This window comes from Nematolebias whitei, chromosome 24, assembly GCF_014905685.2.
Source record: "Nematolebias whitei isolate Nwh7 chromosome 24, NemWhi1, whole genome shotgun sequence".
Lineage (NCBI taxonomy): Eukaryota > Metazoa > Chordata > Actinopteri > Cyprinodontiformes > Rivulidae > Nematolebias > Nematolebias whitei.
The window spans coordinates 82,001-104,040 of NC_056521.1; the positions used below are offsets into that span (position 1 = coordinate 82,001).

At 43.5% G+C, this 22,040-nt stretch overlaps 1 protein-coding gene across 1 annotated transcript in view; it reads left to right on the forward strand.

Moving 5' to 3' along the window:
- The first annotated feature begins 8,863 nt into the window (after positions 1–8,863).
- LOC119429174 (NLR family CARD domain-containing protein 3-like) overlaps positions 8,864–22,040 on the forward strand; it is a 48,240-nt gene continuing 35,063 nt past the window's right edge. The window contains exons 1-2 of the mRNA XM_037696854.1: positions 8,864–9,090; positions 9,391–9,590. Coding sequence (XP_037552782.1) covers positions 8,864–9,090; positions 9,391–9,590 — 427 coding nt within the window. The remainder of the gene's footprint in view (positions 9,091–9,390; positions 9,591–22,040) is intronic.

Sequence of the window (22,040 nt, forward strand, 5' to 3'; positions counted from 1 at the left end):
ATCTTGCTGACCGGTACGGTGTCCATCAGTCCACTGTCAGCCGGATCGTGAAAACATGGAGCAACTTTTTATTTACAGTATTAGGTTCTATTAGAGAGTCAGAGCCAGAGTTTCTTTATTGTCATTCGCACCTCATGTGGTACATGTGGTGGAGCGAAATTATGTACACAGGGTCCCAGTTACATCCAACAATAAAATGTCTAAGAAAAACAGTAATAACATCTAAGATATGAACTAAGAAAAACATCAACTAAATATACACCAAGCACTCATAACATAAAACATTGAACATCAGCACAAACATGAACATGAGTCTGTGAGCAGATGCGCACGCATGAACACATCAACATTGAAACAGATCAGCAGCAACATGAAACAGATCAGCAGCAACATGAAATAGATCAGCAGCAAGTTTCCCCGATGTAAGACTGATCACAGCCCTCCTAATGTCCCAGTGGCTTTTAAACCCCAAAATACATTACGGCAAAGACTGGTTCATCCCAAAGATCCAGTCCCCCGGCACAAACAGAGTAATATTGTGTATGTTGTTCAGTGTCAGGAGGGCTGTGATCAGTCTTACATCGGGGAAACTAAACAGCCACTGGCCAAAAGGATGGCCCAGCACAGAAGATCAACATCATCAGGCCAGGACTCTGCGGTCTACACTCATCTCCAGGCCAGAGGTCACTCTTTCAGGGATGAAGATGTTCACATCCTGGACAGAGAGGAACGATGGTTTGAGAGAGGAGTAAAGGAGGCCATCTTTGTGAAAAGAAACCGTCCATCATTAAACAGGGGTGGAGCCTCCAGGTTCAACTGTCCCCCTCTTACAATGCTGTGATTGCTAGTATCACTCAGCCCTCTGTGAACAGTAAACAGCCATCAGGTGCTAATGATCCATTGTTAGGCTGATGGTCCTTCTTGAGCATGTGATCAGCTGGTTCTGGTTGTCAGCAGCAAACTGGTTGATCCACTCTGAGAAGGTGCTATTTAAGAGACTGAGCTGAATACAGCACCTCAGACTGAGGAAGTCTCTCGGATGAGAGACGAAACGTTTCTACATTTTTTGTTGATTTGCTTTTTGGTTTTTGAATGTCCAGAGGACCAGATTTAACCTTTTTAGACAAGTTGGATCATTATCATGCAGAGAACATTAGAAATAGCTGTATAACAGGTGTTACTGGTTTTTTTTGTTTTACACAGGTTGCATCTCTCTCTCTCTCTCTCTCTCTCTCTCTCTCTCTCTCTCTCTCTCTCTTTCTCTCTCTCTTTCTCTCTCTTTCTCTCTTTCTCTCTCTCTTTCTCTATGGCGCTGATTGTATTGTGACCCTGGGGAACACCGTTTAATTTCCATAGCTTTAAAATTTAAGAACCAAATTTAATCTAATTGTTTTCAAGTCTGTAGCTTATTGTAAAAGCAGTTTCAAAGATTACAGCACAGTGTGATGTTTTGCAATTTTAACATGAACCTTGTGCATATCGAAATAAACCCTCTCTGTCTGCCTCTGTCTCAGTCTCTGACTCTGTCTCAGTGTCTGTCTCTGCCTCTGTCTCAGTCTCTGTCTCTGTCTCTGACTCTGCGGTAAAGAAAAGGAAATGACATCACTTCTTAAACTACGACGAGAAACTTATTTTACTTTCACTTCCTTATTCTGACACCAACGATTTCCTTGAAGTGAAGCTCAGCGTGAAGGTAAAGAAAGTTGCTTTTAAAATGATTATTAAAATCAGCTGTTAGCAGCTTAGTTTGAGCAGAAACAGATTAACTAAATCTCCCAGCTGCTGAAGTCAGAATGAAGCTCTGAGCTCTCCATGAAGCTCAGGCTGCTCTCTGGAAGGAAGCTCCATTTACTGAAGACAATGAAAGTTATTTATAAGTTCGTGGAGGAGGTGGAGATGCTGTCTGCAGCACAAATGATGGATGATCAGGAATGATCTCTGTTTCCTCTGCAGCTGAAGGTGGAAAGTGATTCAGCAGCATGGATCCGTGTGAGGACAGAGAGGAGGGAGCCCTTCCTTCTAAAACCACTCTGTGTGGGGAACATGAGAGCAAAGTTCAGAGGTGAGGTCTCTAACTGTCCACGACTCTTCTCCATGTCAGAGCTCAGCACTCACAGCAGCATACTGACTTTATTCACAGGAACACACCTGGACCTCTGTGTGGGGAACACGAGAGCCAGACCAAACAGAGGTGAGAGCTCTAACTGTTCGCCTGGCTGGGGCTGGGGGCAGTGCCACCTCTTCAAAAATGATTGCCCCACTGGCACTGTCTAGTTTTTTAATGTATTTATTTTTTCAGTTTACAGATGCACATTTTATTTTTTCAGGGAAAATGACAATTTATAAAGCACATTTTAAAAACACGTTGTGAACAAAGTTCTGTTAACAGGAATAGGGTAATTTTTTTTTTAAACACCAGAAGTAAACACTGAACAATAAAATACTAACACCAACTCACACTGCATTAAGCACCAGTGCTTTTTTAACAGATTTAAAAACAGAAAGTGAAGTGGCCTTTCTAGATGTTAGGGCCAGATTGTTGCATGTTTCTGGAGCCACGGCTGAAAAAGCCCGATCTCCTCTGAGCTTCAACTCAAAGCAGCTGGTCAGATGATCTCACTGCTCCAGAAGGAACATACTGTATGGTTGAAGTAGGTCAGAAAGATATGAAGGTGCAAGGCAATTTAGTCATTTTCTTAGTCAGAAGGAGATTTTTAAAATGCATTCACTGTAAGGCTTGTGGGTGTAAGGTTTCTAGCAACACCCAGATGAATACTGACCAAAAGCAAACCGACTTCAAGACCAGGGAAAATTAAACAGTGTTTATTTACAAAAGTGAAACGATGAAATTGGTGAGGTAACTATCCAAGGAGAGGCTGGAACCCTGGAGAGCAAGGAGCAAAGTTAGAGTAGGCAAGGAGAAATCTCAAGTGCAGTATAATGTCCAGAGGAGGAGTTCTTAAAAAGCTCTGGAACTGCAGCTACAGGCTGTCAGAGATTTGAACTGCTGCATTTTGAGCTGGGCCGCTCCAACCCAACACTGTGCAGCCTGATCTACAGACCACCCTCGTACAACAAAAACTTCATAAGTGAATTTTCTGACTTTCTGTCAGGAATACTGCTCAATTACGACAGGGTCTTGATTCTGGGAGACTTAATGTGCACGTTTGCTGTCCTGACAAGCTTTTGGTGCAGGAGTTTCTAAATCTGCTCCAATATTTCAACCTTGTGCAAAATGTTGTTGGTCCAACTCATCACCAGGGCCATACACTTGATTTAGTTCTGTCTCGTGGTTTATCTGTGGTTAATCTGGAAATTGGGGATGCTATTGTTTCAGATCACAAACCCATTTCATTCCAAACCTCTGTTATTCATGAGTCTAAATCCCCCGCTCCAGCCAAGAGTTGTCAGATATTTAACTCTTCAACCGCTGCTCTTTTTTCCTCTGCATTCATCACTGATGCTGCTTCAGTCCCTGAAACCTCTGCCTGTATTAATACGCAGGAGCTGCTCAGTAGGCATGATGCAACCTGCTCTAAGATCTTAGACCTCGTGGCCCTGCTAAAAATCAGGCAACCAAAGCGGGCACCACACCCCTGGTTGAACGCGACCACTCGAGCGGCCAAACGTCTATGCAGGAGAGCTGAACGCAAGTGGAAAAAGGACAAATTACAGGTTTCTTTTATTATGTTAAAAACATGTATGAAAGATTATCAGAGCATCGTTAAATCTGAAAAGAACAAATACTTCTCCCAAATCATTGCTTCAAACAGTCATAATCCCCGTGTTCTTTTTAATACCGTAAATTCCATTTTAAACGTGCCTCAGTCTGCCAGCATGGAGGCCTCCGTTGGCATCTGCAACAACTTTACCAGATACTTTGCTGATAAGGTAGAGTTGATTAGGTCATCCATCCCCCAGTCCACAATTGATCCCTCTGTCTTTGTCCCTTGCTCAGCTGTCTTCCAACAGTTTGAACCCATTTCACTCCCATTTCTAAACAAAGTCGTTGGTCAGATGAAACCCTCCGGTTCCCCCGCTGACCCCATTCCTGCATCGTTTTTAGAACAAGTTCTACCCACGATTGGACCCTCTGTTCTTACTATTATAAATAGTAGTATTGTGACAAGTGTGGTTCCCGATGTTTTCAAACATGCAGTAGTTCATTCGTTAATTAAGAAACCTGGACTTGACCCTTCGACTTGCTCAAATTTCAGACCAATCTCAAAACTTCCCTTCCTGTCCAAAATCCTGGAGAAAATAGTTTTTATTCAATTAAACAAGTTTTTGAATAAGAACAGAATCTTAGAGATTTTTCAGTCTGGTTTTAAGCAACTCCACAGCACTGAAACAGCATTAGTAAGGGTTTGTAATGATATTATGATATCAAACAATTCTGGTCAATTTGTGGTACTTGTGCTCCTGGACCTTACTGCTGCTTTTGATACTGTTGACCACAGTATCCTTATATCACGGCTGGAACAGTGGGTTGGGATCACAGGTGCTGCATTAGAATGGTTCCGCTCATACCTGAGTGGCAGGAGCTTCTGTGTCATGGTTGGTAATAATGTATCCGCCTCATTACCTCTTTCATGTGGGGTCCCACAGGGTTCGATTCTTGGACCCCTTCTGTTCTCACTTTATTTGCTCCCACTGGGGTCCATCCTGAGGAAACATGGTCTTTCATTCCATTGCTATGCTGATGACTGCCAGATCTACCTGCCTGTGAAACCAGCAAGTGTTTGCTCCATTCACCCTCTGTTAAAATGTCTGGACGACATTAAGGCCTGGATGGCTTCAAATTTCTTAAGTTTTAACAATGAGAAGACTGAAGTCATTGTTTTTAGCCCTAGCTCAACTGCCACCACTGATCCTGTCAACCTGGACTCTCTTCAGCCATATCTGAAGCAGTCTGGTAAAAATTTCGGGATGGTTTTAGACTCTGACTTCAAGTTTGACAAACAAATCAACTCTGTTCTGCAGAAAAGCTTCTTCCAACTCAGACAGGTAGCTAAACTCAAGTCAGTGTTGTCCAGACCCGACCTTGAGAAACTAGTCCACGCCTTTGTCACGACCCGATTGGACTATTGCAATTCACTGTATGCTGGGATCAGCCAAGCCTCCATCTCACGTCTTCAGCTCGTCCAGAATGCTGCTGCTCGGCTTTTAACCAGAACTCGTAGGTCTGAACATATTACACCAGTTCTGTCCTCCCTTCACTGGCTCCCTGTTCATACGAGGATAGTTTTTAAAATTCTTCTGTTGACCTTCAAATGCTTAAATGACCTCGCACATTTGTTCTGCCTCAAACTTGTCCTAAATGCCGACAAAACCAAAGGGATGCTTTTTTCAAATAGGAAGTTGGTCCCAGCAGTTCTTCCTCTGATTTTATCCTCAAATGGTGTCCCCATTGAGTTTGTTGATTCCTATAAATATTTGGGTATCTTGGTCGACTCACATCTCTCTTTTAAGCTCCATGTGGAAAACTTGATAAATAAACTGAAAGTTAAACTGGGTTTCTTTTTCAGAAACAGATCCTGTCTAACCCTGAATGCTAGAAAACGCCTTGTATCTGTGACTTTCCTTCCCTCCATTGATTACGGTGACATTATTTACATGAACGCTCCTACAAGAACCCTGCAGATGTTGGATGCTGTCTATCATAGTGCCCTAAGATCCATAACTGGCTGTAACTACCATACCCACCACTGCACCCAGTATTCACTGGTTAACTGGACATCATTAACTCCACACAGACTCTCCCACTGGTACATTTTCATCTTTAAATCACTTCCTGGTCTGCTGCCTTCATACATCTCCTCCTACATGTCTCTGTGTGAGTGCAGCTACAGCGTGCGCTCTCAGGACATCATTACCTGCAGTGTTCCCTCAGTGAGGACTGAACTAGACAAAAGGACCTTCTCCTACTCCGCTCCTGTTTCCTGGAACATCTTGTAAAAAGATCTGAAGCTCTCGGCCTTGACTCTAACTGACTTCCAACATCTGTTAAGTTACTGGAAAAAAACAATGCAGACATGCTCCTGTTTTTAGTTTTCTACATCATCTTACAACCTAGCTGTTTTTTTGTTACATTTTTATACCATTTTAATTTAATTTGTTATTCTAAATTTTTACGCATCCTTTATGATTGTCTATTGTGTCTTTTTTTTATCCACTCATTGCTCTTTGTTAAAATCAAGTCTCTTGAAAATGAGTCCCAGTGGGATTAATCTGTCTAAATAAAGGTTGAATGAATGAATGATGTCGCATGTTCAGGCACTCCCTCAACACTCTCATGTTGCCAAAGTTTTCAAACCACCATTTTACAACAATGTCACAGAAGTTCTGAAATTATTTCAAGTCTTTTGGTTTAGGTGCCACCCCAGGATTGTTTAGTGAAATTGAAAATAATTGGACATCAACACACTTGCTTTATTCACAGGAAGAATCAAGAACCTGGACCTGGACCTGAGCCGAGCTGTATGTCCTTTAGGAGCAACAACTCTAAAGAACTTGGGATTTTTTTTAAATCTCACCGCCCTTCTGCAGAGAGGTGAGCTGTATGTAAATATTGTAGCTGTCCAGCTTCATGTGACAGAAGAGAAGAATGATTCTGACTCCAGTTCTATCATCTGAAACAAATAGCCTTCATTTGATAAAACAGACGCTTATCAGAATTCCAGGCCCTGTTCACTCAGGCTGTCTTTAAATCACATTTTTGACTTTGTTCTCCCAGCAATGCATAAAATTAATTTTTCATTTAAATAAACAAAAACTATTTTAAAAGTTTGTCTCTGATTTCAGAAAAAAAAAATTCATAGTGTGGCAGACCCTTGAAGATTTTGCATGCTTTTTTTAAACAATTGTTGTGCTTAAAATGTTTGATTTAACAGCAGCTTTGTTACAAAAACCCCAAAAACAAAAAAACAATACGATCAAAGTTGTTTTGTTTTAGAGCTTTAACTTTACTGAGTTAAAAACAAACATCTGCTGCCCAGATGTAGAACGAACAGATAACTCGCCCCTGTAGCGATCAGGCTTCTCAACGAACAATGATGGTTTCTGTACTGTTACTTTAATGTGTCAGTGTCTTGCCTGGTATGGATGTTTTACGTGCCTACTGACTGGGAAACAAATTGTCCCTGGGGATAATAAAGATCGATGAACTTCCACATATTTTGAGGACTGGAAAACAAATACAAAATTATTCTGCACATTTCAGTATTTATGTTGCCAACCATGCACAAACTGAACCTCCTCTTCCCCCTTCTTCTTCATCACCATCACTATCCTCTGTCCTCACTCCAACTACCTCCATGTCCTCTCTAACTGCATCCATATGTCTCCTCTTTGTCTTTTTCCTGGCAGCTGCATTTCTAACATCCTTCTACCAATATACCCACTGTCCCTCCTCTGGACATGTCCAAACCATCTCAGAGTGTCCTCTCTAACTTTATCTCCCAGTTGTTCAACCTGTGCTGTACCTCTGATGATCTCATTCCTGATCTTCTCCATCCTTGTCTCTCCTAAGAAGAACCTCAACATCTTCATTTCTGACACTTCCAGTTCTGTCTCCTGTCTTTTTGTCCATGTTTCTGTCTCCAGACCATACAACATAGCTGGTCTCACCACTGTCTTGTAAACTTTTCCTTTGACCTTTGCTGACACTCTTTTGTCACAAATCACTCCTGAAACTTTTTTCCATCACTCCATCCTGCCTGGACTCTCTTCTTCACCTCTTTACCACACTCCCCCATTTTCCTGGACAGTGGACCCCAAGTCCTTGAAGTCCTGCACCTTTGTGACCTCTGCTCCTTGTAGCCTCACTGTTCCACCTCCTCCCTCTCATTCACACACATGGACTCTGTCTTACTACGGCTGACTTTAATTCAGATTCAAATATTCTTTATTGTCATTCGCACCACATGTGATACATGTGGTGGAGCGAAATTATGTACACAGGGTCCCAGTTACATCCAACAATAAAATGTAAAAGAAAACAGCAATAAAATCTAAGATATGAACTAAAAAAAACATCAACTAAAAATACACTAAGCAGTAATAGCATAGAAGCAATAAAAACAATACGCCAAACAGCAGCACGAACATGAGTCTGTGTGAGCAGATGAGCATGAATGAACACAGCAACATGATACAGATCAGCAGCAACATGATGAGATTCTTGACAGTGATTAGTCTGATTAGAGATTAATGAGCCTAACAGTAGGGTTTCTGTCCTGTCTCTGTCTGTTTCCTCACGTTTCCAGTTCAGCTCTCAGTGTTTTCCCTCCTTGTGTTCAGCCCATGTCTCACCTGTGTCTCGTTAATTACCGCAGGTGTCTGTCATTGTCCCAATCAGTGTGTGTATATATTCAGTTCCCTGGAGTCTTGTCTTTGTATCGGGATTGTCCTTATGGTGTGTTCTGCCTTCCGTCCTGTGTCCTGTTCATTTTTGTAAGTACGCTGCCCCATCAGCTTTTGCTTTGTTTTTGTAAAATAAATATATTTTTTATTTTTCCTTGAGCCTCCTGTCGTCCTTCTGCACGCTGGGTTCAACACTTCTGACAGCAGAACCTGATAGATTCCCAAAACCAATTCTGAACCCAGCAGGAGGATGATCACTGTTTGAGTTCCTGGCAGACAAGACTGCCCAAAGAGGGCACAGTTTTGTGGGACCTGTCTGGCCATCAGACCAGGGTCCTTGGTGTCTCCATCTCTCCTCCCCTCACTGCCACGCCCCGCTGCTGCACCTCACCATTCACCTCCTCCCCATGACCAGCGAAGGGAGAAGAGAGCTTTGCAGACGGGGGGGGGGGGGGGGGGGGGGGGAGCGGGTTTGGGGGGGGGGGGGGGGGGGGGGGGGATGTTACCGGTTTTACCGGAAGAGCGAGGGGAGAGTTTGCTGGAGAAGAGGTACCTGTGCTCGTCAGAGGAGCAGTTCAGCTCTCCCTTGCTGGATGAGCTGGAGCTGTGGAAGACTTCGATGGTGCAGAGGTACCTGGATCCACCAGCAGAGCAGTCCAGCACTCGCTCGCTGGAGGAGCGAGGGGAGATCCCGCTGCGGAAGAGGTTCCCCGACTCACCGGTGGGGTGATCGGGTCCTCGCTCCACAGAGGACGACCACTGCTCCCCACAGCCAGCTGCACCCTCCTGGGACTTCTCAATTAAACCTGCTTGGCTCTCTCCCCTGTCCTGCAAGGGGATCCAGGCAGACACTCCTTCCTGCTGCTCGCCTGATGGTCTTCCTTCTGCAGAGCTTCTGGTTCCCGCCTCTGCAGAGGTTCTCAACTCACCTGCTGCAGCTCTGGTCCCATCACCTGCTGCAGCTCCAACTCCACCACCTGCTGCAGCCCTGACCTCTGACTCTCCTGTTGCAGCTCTGGTCCCCAGTTCTCCTGCTGCAGCCCCAGTTCCTGACTCCTCTGCCGCAGCCCCAATGCCCTACTCGACCGCAGAAAATCCTGAGTTGACCGCAGAAGATTCTGGTTCGGCTGAAGTCCTCGCTCCTGGTTCGTCAGCCGAAGTCCTTGCCCCTGGCTCGTCAGCCGAGGTCCTCGCCCCTGGTCCGCCTAAAGAAGTCCTAGCCCCTGGTTTGGCTCTTGAGGCCCTGATCTGCCTGAGTCCAGAAGGACAAAGGTGGACACCCCTGCAGCCCACAGATGAACGGTCCTCTGGTTGCCTGCCGGAACACTGGCCCGAGGGTGGATGGTTTCCAGGCCTCCCTTCTGATCTCCAGCCTCGTTTGGAATCGTCACTGGACCGTCCGCCTGACCACTAGACCTGCTTTGGATGGTCTCCTGACCGTCCATCTTGACTCAGGGTTTGGGTTTTCTATGTTGGTGTTTTGTGTTTAGAGTTACCCAGGTTTGCCTGTCGGTGTTTTGTTCTTTTGGTCCTCTGTGTTTCTCCATCTTGGTCTGTCCTGCTTTTCCTGCCTCCCAACCAAGTTGGATGTATCTTGTCCTTGCAATGTCAGGAACCATCCCTTGAGTGGGGGGTACTGTAGGGTTTTTGGCCTGCCTCTGTCTGTTTCCTCATGTTTCATGTTCAGCTCTCAGTATTTTCCTTCCTTTTGTTCAGCCCCTGTCTCACCTGTGTCTCATATTAATCACTGCAGGTGTCTGTCATCGTTCTAATCAGTGTGTGTGTGTGTGTATATTCAGCTCCCTGGTGTCTTGTCTTTGTCTCGGAATTGTCCTTATGGTGTGTTCTGCCTTCCATCCTGTGTCCTGTTCACCTTGTGAGTATGCTGCCCCATCAGCTTTTTCTTTGTTTTTGTAATTTTTTTCCCTCAAGCCTCATGTCGTCCTCCTGCACGTTGGATTCAACACTTCTGACGGCAGTATCTGATACTAACAGCCTCAGGGTAGAAGTTGTTCCTCAGTCTAGTGTTTCTAAACTTAATGCTTCTTAACCTCCTTCCTGTGGGGAGCGGGGCAAAAAGTGTGTGTGCTGGGTGAATGGGGTCCTTCATGATGCAGGTAGCTCTCTTCCTGAATCTAGAGGTGTAAATGTCTGTGATGGTGGGGAGGCTGACTCCAACAGACTTCTGTGCAGCATTCCTCTTCTTTCAAGTGCATACTTCCACCTCTCCAAGTTCTCTTCCACCTGTTCCCTTTTCTCACCACAGATCTCAATGTCATCTGGAAACATCAAAGTTCACAGAGATTCCTGCCTGACCTGGTCTGTTAGTTGGTCCATTACCAGAGCAAACAAGAAGGGGCTCAGAGCCGATCCTTGATACACTCCCACATCCACCTTGAAGTTATCTGTCACTCCTACAGCACATCTCACCACTGTCCTGCTGTCCTCATACATGTCCTGTACCAGTCATACTTTTCGGCCACTCCAGATTTCCTTATGCACCCTGTCATATGTTTTTTCTAAATCAACAAAGACTCAATGGAGTTCTTTCTGTGTATTTCTCCATGAAGATCCTCAAAGCAAAGATGGCATCTGCAGTGCTTTTTCTTGGCATGAAACCATATTGCTGCTCACAGTCACCTCTCGTCTAAGTCTTGCTTCCACAATTCTCTCCCAGATCTTCATTGTGTGGCTCATCAATTTTTTTCATTCAACCTTTATTTAGACAGGTTCATTCTATTGAGCCTCGGGGACTCATTTAACTTAATCCCCCTGTAGTTGCTACAACTCTGTACATCACCCTTGTTCTTAAAAATGGGCACCAGCACACTTCTCCTCCATTCCTCAGGCATTTTCTCTCCCTCATATGTGCCATTCAATATTTGGGTCAAAAACCTCACCAAACCTGGCCAAACCTCATCTGATATGTCATCAGGTCCTACTGCCTTTTCCTTCTTCATTCTTTTCAGAGCTTTCCAGAGCTTCACCCTCACTAATCTTTCCCACTTCCTGGTGCACAGTGTCTATGACCGACTCTTCTTTCTCTTTCATTATCTTCATTCATTAGCTCCTCAAAGTACTCTTTCCATTTTCCTGTCACACCCTCCTCACTTTTTAAAACATTACCATTCCTGTCTTTAACAAACCTAACCTGCTGCACATACTTTCCAGCCTGATCCCTCTGTCTGGCCAATCGGTAAAAGTCCTTCTCGCCCTCTTTAGTGTCCAGCCTCCCATACAACTCATCATTCACTTTCTGTGTTGCCTTAGCTACTTCCATCTTTGCTCTCCATTGCATCTCCTTATATTCCTGTCTCCTCTCTTCAGTCCTCTCAATGTCATATTACTTCTTGTCTAATTTCTTTTTTGAACAGTGCCCTGCACTTCACTATTCCACCCCCAGGTTTCCTTATAATCAATTCTCTGTCCAGATGATAAACCAAGTACCTTCCTACCTGTCTCTCTAATTACTGTTGCTATAGTAGCACAGTCATGTGGAAGCTCTTTCTTACCACCCAGAGCCTTTAACAGCTCCTGTCTGAATTTCTCACAACATTCTTCCTTCATCTTCCACCATTTGGTCTTCTCTGATTTTACTCTTTTTCACAACAACAGTCATTCTACACACAACCATCTGATGCTGTCTGGCCATGCTCTCCCCTACCACAACCTTACAGTCTCCAATCTCCCTCAGGTTTCCTGTTTTACACAAAATATAGTCGACCTGCGTACTCCTTCTTTCACTCTTATAGGTCACTCTATGCACCTCCCTCTTTTGGAAATACGTATTGACTATAGCCATTTCCATTCTCTTGGCAAAATCCACCACCATCTGTCCTTCCTGGTTTCTTTCCTTGACACCAACCCTACCCGTAACTTCCTCATCCTCTCTGTTTCCTTCATCAACATGTCCATTCAGGTCTGCTCTGATCACCACTCTCTCCTTTTTGGGAATACTCTCTATCACTTCATCTGGATCTTTCCAAAATTTATCTTTCTCCTCCACATCACATCCACCCTGTGGAGCATAACCACTGATGATGTTTAGCATCAGACCTTCTACTTCTACCTTTAGACACATCACCCTATCTGGCACTCTTTTCACCTCTACTACATTATTTGCCAACTCCTCCTTCAGGACCACCCCTACTCCATTTCTTTTTCTGTCCACACCATGGTAAAACAGTTTGAACCCTGCTCCAATGCTGCGAGCCTTGCTGCGCTTCCGTGGACACATAAAACATCTACCTTCCTTCTCTGAATCATGTCAGCCAGCTCTCTACCTTTACCTGTCATTGTCCCCACATTTAGAGTTGCAACCCTCAGCCCTACATTCTTGACTTTCCTCTTCTCCCTCTGTCTCCTGACATGTTTCCCTCTTCATAGTCTTAGACTGAAGGCTCCAGTTACTGCCACGTATGTCCGTTCACGTGTGTGTACGCATGTACGGTACGCAGAGGGTTCAGACATGATACTCCAGCGTACACCCCGAGCAGCTGCAGAGCAGCTTCACAGACAAGGGGCATTTACCTTCGAGACAAATTGAGGTCGCCGATTGGTCATTTGCTGACACGCCTACTGGATTGATTGACAGGTAGGAAAAAAAAAAAAGCTAGCGCTGACAGCCTCCGCCACAGCGGTGTTCTGTGTTTATATGTTGTTAATAAAAATATCTAAAAAATAAAGAAAAAAAACAGGGAGAGCTGGCTCTACAACCCACACATCAGACCAGCCCACCAGGAAATTTCCAGACCCTCCTGCAGCCACGCTGGACCTGAGATTAATTCGCTCGTGACAAATTCCTTAATTTCTCACCATTTCAGTCATTGCATCAACGGAGGAGGAAGAGATCACTGTCTCTTGACAAAAAAACAAAAGAAAAGGCCAGATCAGAGATGAAGAAGGGGAATTTAATACATTGGTGTCGCATACAAAACAGTCCGTTGCTGGGCAGCTTATTGTGCGACACCGCGTATGCGCATGCGGTCGTAAAAATTGGAGCTTTGCACGGAGGGTACGCACGTACCTCTGCGTACGTACGTGCGTACCTCTGCGTATGGATGTACGCGGCAGTATACTGGGGGCTTGACAGTAGCACACTTTCTGAAGAGCCTGAAGACTGCCACCATCATCCCAGTCCCAAAAAGCTCTACAGTGACTGGTCTGAATGACTATCGGCCAGTGGCCCTCACCCCGATAGTCGCTAAATGCTTCGAAAAACTGGTCATGACTCACATCAAAACAACCATCAACATCAACGAGGACCCTCATCAGTACGCATACCGTGAGAACCGATCAACAGAGGATGCAATCTCCTCTGTGGTCCACACTGCACTTAACCACCTGGAGCAGAAAAACTCTTACGTCCGTATGCTCTTTGTGGACTTCACATCCGCCTTCAACACCATGATCCCCCAAACCCTGATGGACAAACTATCCACACTAGGACTAAGCCCCTCCATCTGCAACTGGGTACTAGACTTTTTAACAAACAGACCACAGTTAGTGAGGATCCACAACCTCTCCTCCTCCACCATAACCCTCAGCACTGGCTCTCCTCAGGGATGTGTGTTGAGCCCCCTTCTGTTTACTCTGCTCACATATGATTGTGCAGCTACCCATCCAGGCTGTCACATTGTAAAGTTTGCAGATGATACAGCGGTGGTGGGATGCATCACGAACAATGATGAGTCCAGCTACAGGCAAGAGGTGGAACACCTGGAGAGCTGGTGCAGAGAGAATAACCTTCACATCAATGTGAAGAAGACAAAGGAGATGATTGTGGACTTCAGAAGGAACAAAAACACCTACACCCCCCTGAACATAAGAGGATCTGCGGTGGAAGTGGTCTCCAGCTACAAGTACTTGGGTGTACACATGAATGACAACCTCAGCTGGAGCAACACCACCACCAGCCTGATGAAGAAAGCTCATCAGAGACTCTACTTCCTCAGACGGCTGAGGCGAGCTGGTCTGGGAAGCTCAGTCCTCACCTCCTTCTACAGGTGTGCAGTGGAGAGCATCCTGTGCTCCAGCATCAATGTGTGGCATGGAGGCTGCACAGCTGCAGAAAGAAAAGCTTTGCAGAGAGTGGTGAAGGCTGCACAGAAATCTGTTGGAATCAGTCTCCCCACCATCACAGACATCTACACCTCCAGATGCAGGAAGAGGGCCACCTGCATCATGAAGGACCCCACCCACCCAGCACACACACTTTTTGCCCCACTCCCCTCAGGAAGGAGGTTAAGGAGCATTAAGTGTAGAACCACTAGACTGAGGAACAGCTTCTACCCTGAGGCTGTTAGACTCATGAATATCTAACTAGAATAATCACTGTGAAAAACCATATCATGTTGCTGCTGATCTGTTTCATGTTGCTGCTGATCTGTTTCAATGTTGATGTGTTCATGCGTGCGCATCTGCTCACAGACTCATGTTCATGTTTGTGCTGATGTTCAATGTTTTATGTTATGAGTGCTTAGTGTATATTTAGTTGATGTTTTTCTAAGTTCATATCTTAGATGTTATTACTGTTTTTCTTAGATATTTTATTGTTGGATGTAACTGGGACCCTGTGTACATAATTTCGCTCCACCACATGTACCACATGAGGTGCGAATGACAATAAAGAAACTCTGACTCTGACTGACTCTGACTCTCTTTCTGCCGGCAACCTGTTTGTTAACAGCACCGGTGGTGGGTGTTGTTAACTCAGGCCTCGACCGATCCAGTATGGTTTTGCTTTGATGAACTCGCATTATGGTTTTGGCAAAAGCGTTTTACATCGGATGCCCTTCCTGACATTTGTGTCACCATTTACTCAGGCTCGGGACCGGCACAAGAGATACACTGGCTGGTGCTCCCTAGTGGCTGGTTTGGCTTTCATGGAGTGGCATTTACTCTGTCTGTGTCACAGAAACCTGCCCTCAAGAAGAGTGGGTGTTGGGCAGCTATATGAGCGCCCAGATGTGTCAAAGGAAAATGTTATTCAGCAGCAGGAAGCTTGGCAGACTATCAAAATAATGTAAAAATAAAATAAAATAAAATATTATAATTTTTCCAAGCGCATGAATTAGCAACTCCTGTATATAAAATGTGGGGTCCGAAGCGTGAGAAAAAAGCTGGGGCTTATACATCGGCAATTACAATATTAAGACCTCCAGCCCAAAGCTGTTAACTTTTAAAAGAAACACATTCATTTTGAAATAATTAGAAAAGATCAGATTAGATTCATTAAACATTTGAGTTTTTGGAGTCTGATCTTATCTTTAACCGTTCTGTTTGTGTTTCAGAATCAGAATAAACTTTATTGGCATTGCATCGAGATACAACAAGAATATGTACGTACAGTCGTCCGAAAGATGGGCGAAGTGCATGAATCTGCGGCTATTAAATAGTGCGGCCTTCTTATTCTTATTCAGAAGATCTCACACGCCATGTCCTAGACAGGGCACGATTTGAGGTATCAAAAAAACCTCCCACAGCAAAGCAACATAAACAGACGTTATACATGAACATATAGGCGGTGAAGACATCGAATTTTTAAGGGAAAGTCGTAGCATAGTCCAGAGCCCTGTTGCGTTGTGAGCTGGCTGCAGGTCGTCAGTCACTGCAGCTAGCTACTGCTAGCCGTGGGCCTTAGGCTTCCTCTCGGACCCTGGACCCGCACCCTGCCCCCACCACTTCCTCCGGCTCTATCTCTCTCAGAAATGAAGCTGAAACTCTACAGTGCAAAGAGGAAGCCATTTCTAAGCAAGCTCCACAAGCTCAGATGTTTGCACTGGGCCAGGGGTCATTTAAAATGGAGTGTGGCAAAATGAAAGACTGTTCTGTGGTCAGATGAGTCACGATTTGAAGTTCTTTATGGAACACTGGGACACCATGTCATCCAGACCAGAGAGGACAAGGATAGCCCAAGTTGTTATCAACGCTCCGTTCAGAAGCCTGCATCACTGATGGTATGGGGTTGCATGAGCGCTTGTGGCATGGGCAGCTTGCATGTCTGGAAAGGCACCATTAATGCAGAGAACTATGTTCAGGTTCTAGAACAACATGTGCTCCCATCTAGACGTCATCTCTTTCAGGGAAGACCCTGCATTTTTCAACACGATAATGCCAGACCACATTCTGCAGCAATCACAACATCATGGCTACGTAGGAGAAGGATCCGGGTACTGAAATGGCCAGCCTGCAGTCCAGATCTTTCACCTATAGAGAACATTTGGTGCATCATAAAGAGGAAGGTGCCACAAAGAAGGCCCAAGACGATTGAACAGTTAGAGGCCTGTATTAGACATGAATGGGAGAGCATTCCTATTTCTAAACTGGAGAAACTGGTCTCCTCTGTCCCCAGACGTCTGTTGAGTGTTGTAAGAAGAAGGGGGGGATGCCACACAGTGGGAAAAATGGACTTGTCCCAACTTTTTTGGGATTTGTTGACGCCATGAAATTTGGAAACAACAGATTTTTCCCTTAAAATGAAACATTCTCTCAGTTTAATTTTAATTTTTTTCATTTAGCCTTTATTTATACAGGTAGTCTCATTGAGCCACGAGAACTCATTTTCAAGAGAGACCTGTTTTAGGGAGCAGATGGTGGGGGTTAAGGGCCTTGCTCATGGGCCCAGAGTGGGGCGAATGAGGGTGGGGGCAAGTGTGAGTGTTTCACGTACCCCACCCACAATTTTTGATGTTGTCGGGGCCGGGGCGTGAACCAGCGATCTTCGGATCACAGGCCCACCTCTCTAACCTCTGAGCCACCACTCCCCAAACTTAAACTGTTGATCTGTGATTTGTGTTCTATTCTGAATAAAATATAAGATGTTGGCACCTCCACATCATTGCATTCAGTTTTTATTCACAATTTGCTTAGTGTCCCAACTTTTTTGGAATCCGGTTTGTAAATATGTTGCTTACATGTGATAACTCCTATATCCTGGGAACATTTTGTTGTAATTTTAATACTAAAGGGAGCAAGAATAGATCAAATCCATGTTTAGTCTTGTATTCTACAGTAAATTCTTTAAACCTGATCACTTTCATTTCATGGACCTCTATCCTGTGTTGTCTCTGTGTGGTAAGACAGAAGTGGAGCTAATTCTTCATGATTCCTCCACAGAGTGGACCAGCAGAGCTCAGAGGTTCCCCATGCTCCGTCTGCCCAGCAGCATCAAACGCAGCTGGACTCCATATTTATGGTGTGTTCATGTACAACAAGTACTTTTCTATGTGTTGTGTTCACTGTCATCTCCATTCTGCACTTTGTATACCAGTGGACTGGTCCAACACATAGACCAGTAGACTGCCAGTCTTTCCAACATGGATCTGATGTTTGGCTCCATGATTTCAGTCTGATGTGTTTTCTGTTCCAGAAGATGAAGCAAGTGCAGGCTGACCATCTGCAGAGCAGTAAGAAAATTTACAATTTTCCTACTCTACAGTAATCCACCATTTTACTTTTTAACAAGACACAAGTCTTAAGAACAGTTTCAGCTTTTGAAGAGGAAAAAGAAAAAATCTGAATTGTCTGACTTAGGAGACAATTTAGAATAAAGTCTGTTCAAGATATTTTGGTTGATTAAAGTGTGTTTTAGTTCAGGGGCAAACTTAGGGTTGCAAGTTTCAATTAAATCAGAATCAGAATCAGTTTATTATTGCCATGTCAATGAACGAGGTTCACAAACTAGGAATTTGCTTCGACATAAGGTGCGAATAGTAAATAGTATTATATATATATATATATAAGCTCTCGACCTTGACCTCTCTAAGTGTCTTTAAGAATCTGTTGGACACCTGGCAGGGTCCAATGCTGACATGTTCCTGTTGTTAGTTTTCTACATTTGTCTTGGAATCTAGCTGTTTTTTGTTTTGTTACCTTTTCCTTTTAGCCATCCTATTTGTTAAAAAAAAACAACAAAAAAAAACTAGTATGCTTTTTTATATAATTGTTTATTGTTGTTGCTGTTGTCCATTGTTGTCATCTTTCTTTGTTGAAATCAGGTCTCTCTTGTAAATGAGTCCTCGAGGCTCAATGGGAATTACCTGTATAAATAAAGGTTGATTGATTGATTGATATATATATATATATATATATATATATATATATATATTATATAAAGTATTTGGGTTTGTATTAGAGCCTGACCGATATGGAAATTTTGGCCATTGCTGATATTGGGAGGGGTAAGGCGAATGCAGATAACCGATATGATAGCAGTAAAATTTTTTTAGCTTCGCTCACTCCCAAGAACAGGAGTGAAGCAGGGCCTGTTGCTGGTGAAGATTCTCAGTCATCCAGGACATGATGAATTCAAAAAGCGTTCAATACAAAAACAACTGGACTTTATTTGTAACAGAAGACGTTTCGCTCCTGTAGATGAACAGATGCTGAGATATATTCATCAATTAAAACGGATTCTTCATTTTTCTGGACTGAATAAAACGTGCATTGAATTTAATGAAATGTAACGTGAGACGTCATTTATCTTTGACCCATCAAAATGAATGTGGTCATTTATTTTACAGAATCAAAGTTTAACATCAAACATTTACATTAATTTGGCAAAATATGAAAATAACAACATAATCAATCAGCTTTACAACCAGGAAAACCATACGGCCATGATTTTCCGTTGCTTCACCACAGACATTAATGAAAACTGTACAATTATGATCAATTATCCACACGGCGGTGGATGAGCACTTTACACAGACATTTCTAAATTATCTGGAAGGATTTCTACTTGAGAGAAGAATTTAAAGATGGAAATGAAGTTTAAAGGGAGTAAAAGATGGTGTGTGAGGGGAAGTGTTCACCAGAACCGACACTCTCCATTAGAACCCAGCTTTTCCTCGGTACGCTTGGTAGGAAACTTGACTCATTACCTTTCTGAAGATGAATCAGCAGATATGGAGTTCCAGTTAACGCTACCTGTCCAGCGTCTCCATAGGATGGCTGTGACTCGTCCGAAGTAGTGACGAGATTCCGTCCGACACCAGCTCACTTCAGCAAGTGGACTTCACATGAGTGGAGTCCTTCAGAAGTTCCACTCAGAGGTGGAAGATGTTATAATCCAACTCGGAAGAGCCTTATCATGGCTGGACTTCTGTTCTCCCAAACGACTTCACAGAACTGCGAACATCTCAGAACTTCTCCGCGCCTCACCGAACTGAGAGAACTAGGAAGTACCGGCATTTTAAAGAGCTCTATTTCCGATATATTTGAGCGTCCCTGATTGGTCAATATCAACCAGACAGGGGTGTGTTTTGTGATGTAAGAGGTTACTAGAAGTCAGAAAACAGCAAGAATTGTTATGGAACAGATTAAAACTGTTCTCAGACAGGCGAGAGAAATATTTTGGCGAGTTTGGAGAAACAGGTGCCAACTCCTCCGTTGACGTCTGAGAACATGAATTCTAACTTTGCATGAGCAACTAAAAAATCATTGTTACTGTTTTACAGTTAATAAAATTGATTAGTTCACTGCAACATCTAAAATGGTTTGAACTAAAACACTTTGATTATCAACCTTTGTAAAATAGTAATGATAATAAAAAAGAGAGTGTTCTTTCACTTGATTTTCAAAAAAGAAAGTCTCAGGATGGGTGAACCTGTATTTCTGGATTCAAATCAATGAAATGACAGTTTCTGTCCCACAAGGTTCTTAAGGTCAAGGGTTTTGACCTTAGGCTTAGTTTTGACATCAGGTTAAGTTCACTACACTCCTCATCCCAGGAGCTTTCTCAATTCAAAGAGCAGAGAGTGAGAGATACAGGTTATAAGACTGAGTGAGATAAGACACACACACACATATGTAGATCTGACAAGTCACACCTCCACACCTTAACAATAGGGGGTTTCTTAAGGTCTTTGTTACTCTAATTCACAGATGAGGCCCCTTTGTTCCCATCAGGTGTAAAAACTGGCTGGGAATCTGTCTTAGGGGCCGTTTACACGGCGCATATTTTGAGTGCATCCGTAGCTTTCTCTCTGCGGTTCTGCTGATCATTTACATGACACCAGTGGCCCCCCTGTTTGAATCTGGAGGTTTCTGAATCCACCTTCCAGAGTGGAGGTTTTTCACTGACCCCCCGCTGATCAATCAACAATCAACCTTTATTTAAACAGGTAAATCCCATTGAGCCTCGAGGACTCATTTACAAGAGAGACCTGATTTCAACAAAGAAAGATGACAACAATGGACAACAGCAACAACAATAAACAGTTATAAAAAGTCATACTGCAGGTTTTTTTGTTTGTTTGTTTGTTTTTACAAATAGGATGGCTAAAAGGAAAAGGTAACAAAACAAAAAACAAAAAAACAAAACAAAAAAACAGCTAGATTCTAAGGCAAATGTAGAAAACTAAAAACAGGAACATGTCTGCATTGGTCCCTGCCAGGAGTCCAACAGATTCTTAAAGACACTTAGAGAGGTCAAAGGTCGAGAGCTTCAAATCTTTTTGTAAGATATTCCAGGAAACAGGAGCGGAATAGGAGAAGGTCCTTTTGTCTAGTTCAGTCCTCACTGAGGGAACACTGCAGGTAATGATGTCCTGAGAGCGCACTCCGTAGCTGCACTCACGCAGAGACATGTAGGAGATAATGTAAGAGATAATGTAAACACCTCCCGCTGAGGCTTTGTGTTAAACCACATGTGCACACGCACGCGCGGACAGACGCTGTATTTCCATCAACATGGCGGCGGATACACTGATTTCAGAACCTCGACTGATGGAATATATTTTAATCTCGTAGTTAATCCACGTCAGATTCCAGCTGCTGTGACCAACATCTGTGTTGGAAGAGAGACAGTCTGATCCAGTTCTAATGTCGCTGTTTATAGAACGAGGCAAGTGCACACGTCGCGCTGCACTATAACATAAATGTGCTAAATAACAAGTTTAATAATAATAAACAGTATTTATGTTAGTGTGAGATATAATGAAGCTCTGAGCTAAATGAAGCTATCTGGACATTATGTAATTTAAATTTAAAATGATGCTAAACATGTAGCGTGAACACTAAGGTTGAAAATGAAGACATCAGGTTTAATTTTTATTTATTCATTCAACACCACAAACTGTATGTCACACAAACACTGATAATTAAACTGAACACACTATTAAAACACGTTAACTGAACTTGAATGGATTGAATAAAAGAAATGAGGGGAATTTAAAATAAATAGTTCATCCAACATCTCTCTTCAACGTCCTCCTGCACTGCACCTGGGCCTCATTCAGAACCGGTCCACCTGGTGGGAGATGGCTTCTTCTTCTTTCAGGAAAAAATAAAAACTCAGTTGGTTGTTTTGTAACCGAAATAAACACAAGCTAACATTCTAAAAAAGTTAAATCTGGTCCTCTGGACATTCAAAAAAACAAAACAAAGCAAATAAATAAAAAAATGTAGAAACGTTTCGTCTCTCATCCGAGAGACTTCCTCAGTCTGAGGTGCTGTATTCAGCTCAGTCTCTTAAATAGCACCTTCTCAGAGTGGATCAACCAGTTTGCTGCTGACAACCAGAACCAGCTGATCACATGCTCAAGAAGGACCATCAGCCTAACAATGGATCATTAGCACCTGATGGCTGTTTACTGTTCACAGAGGGCTGAGTGATACTAGCAATCACAGCATTGTAAGAGGGGGACAGTTGAACCAGGAGGCTCCACCCCTGT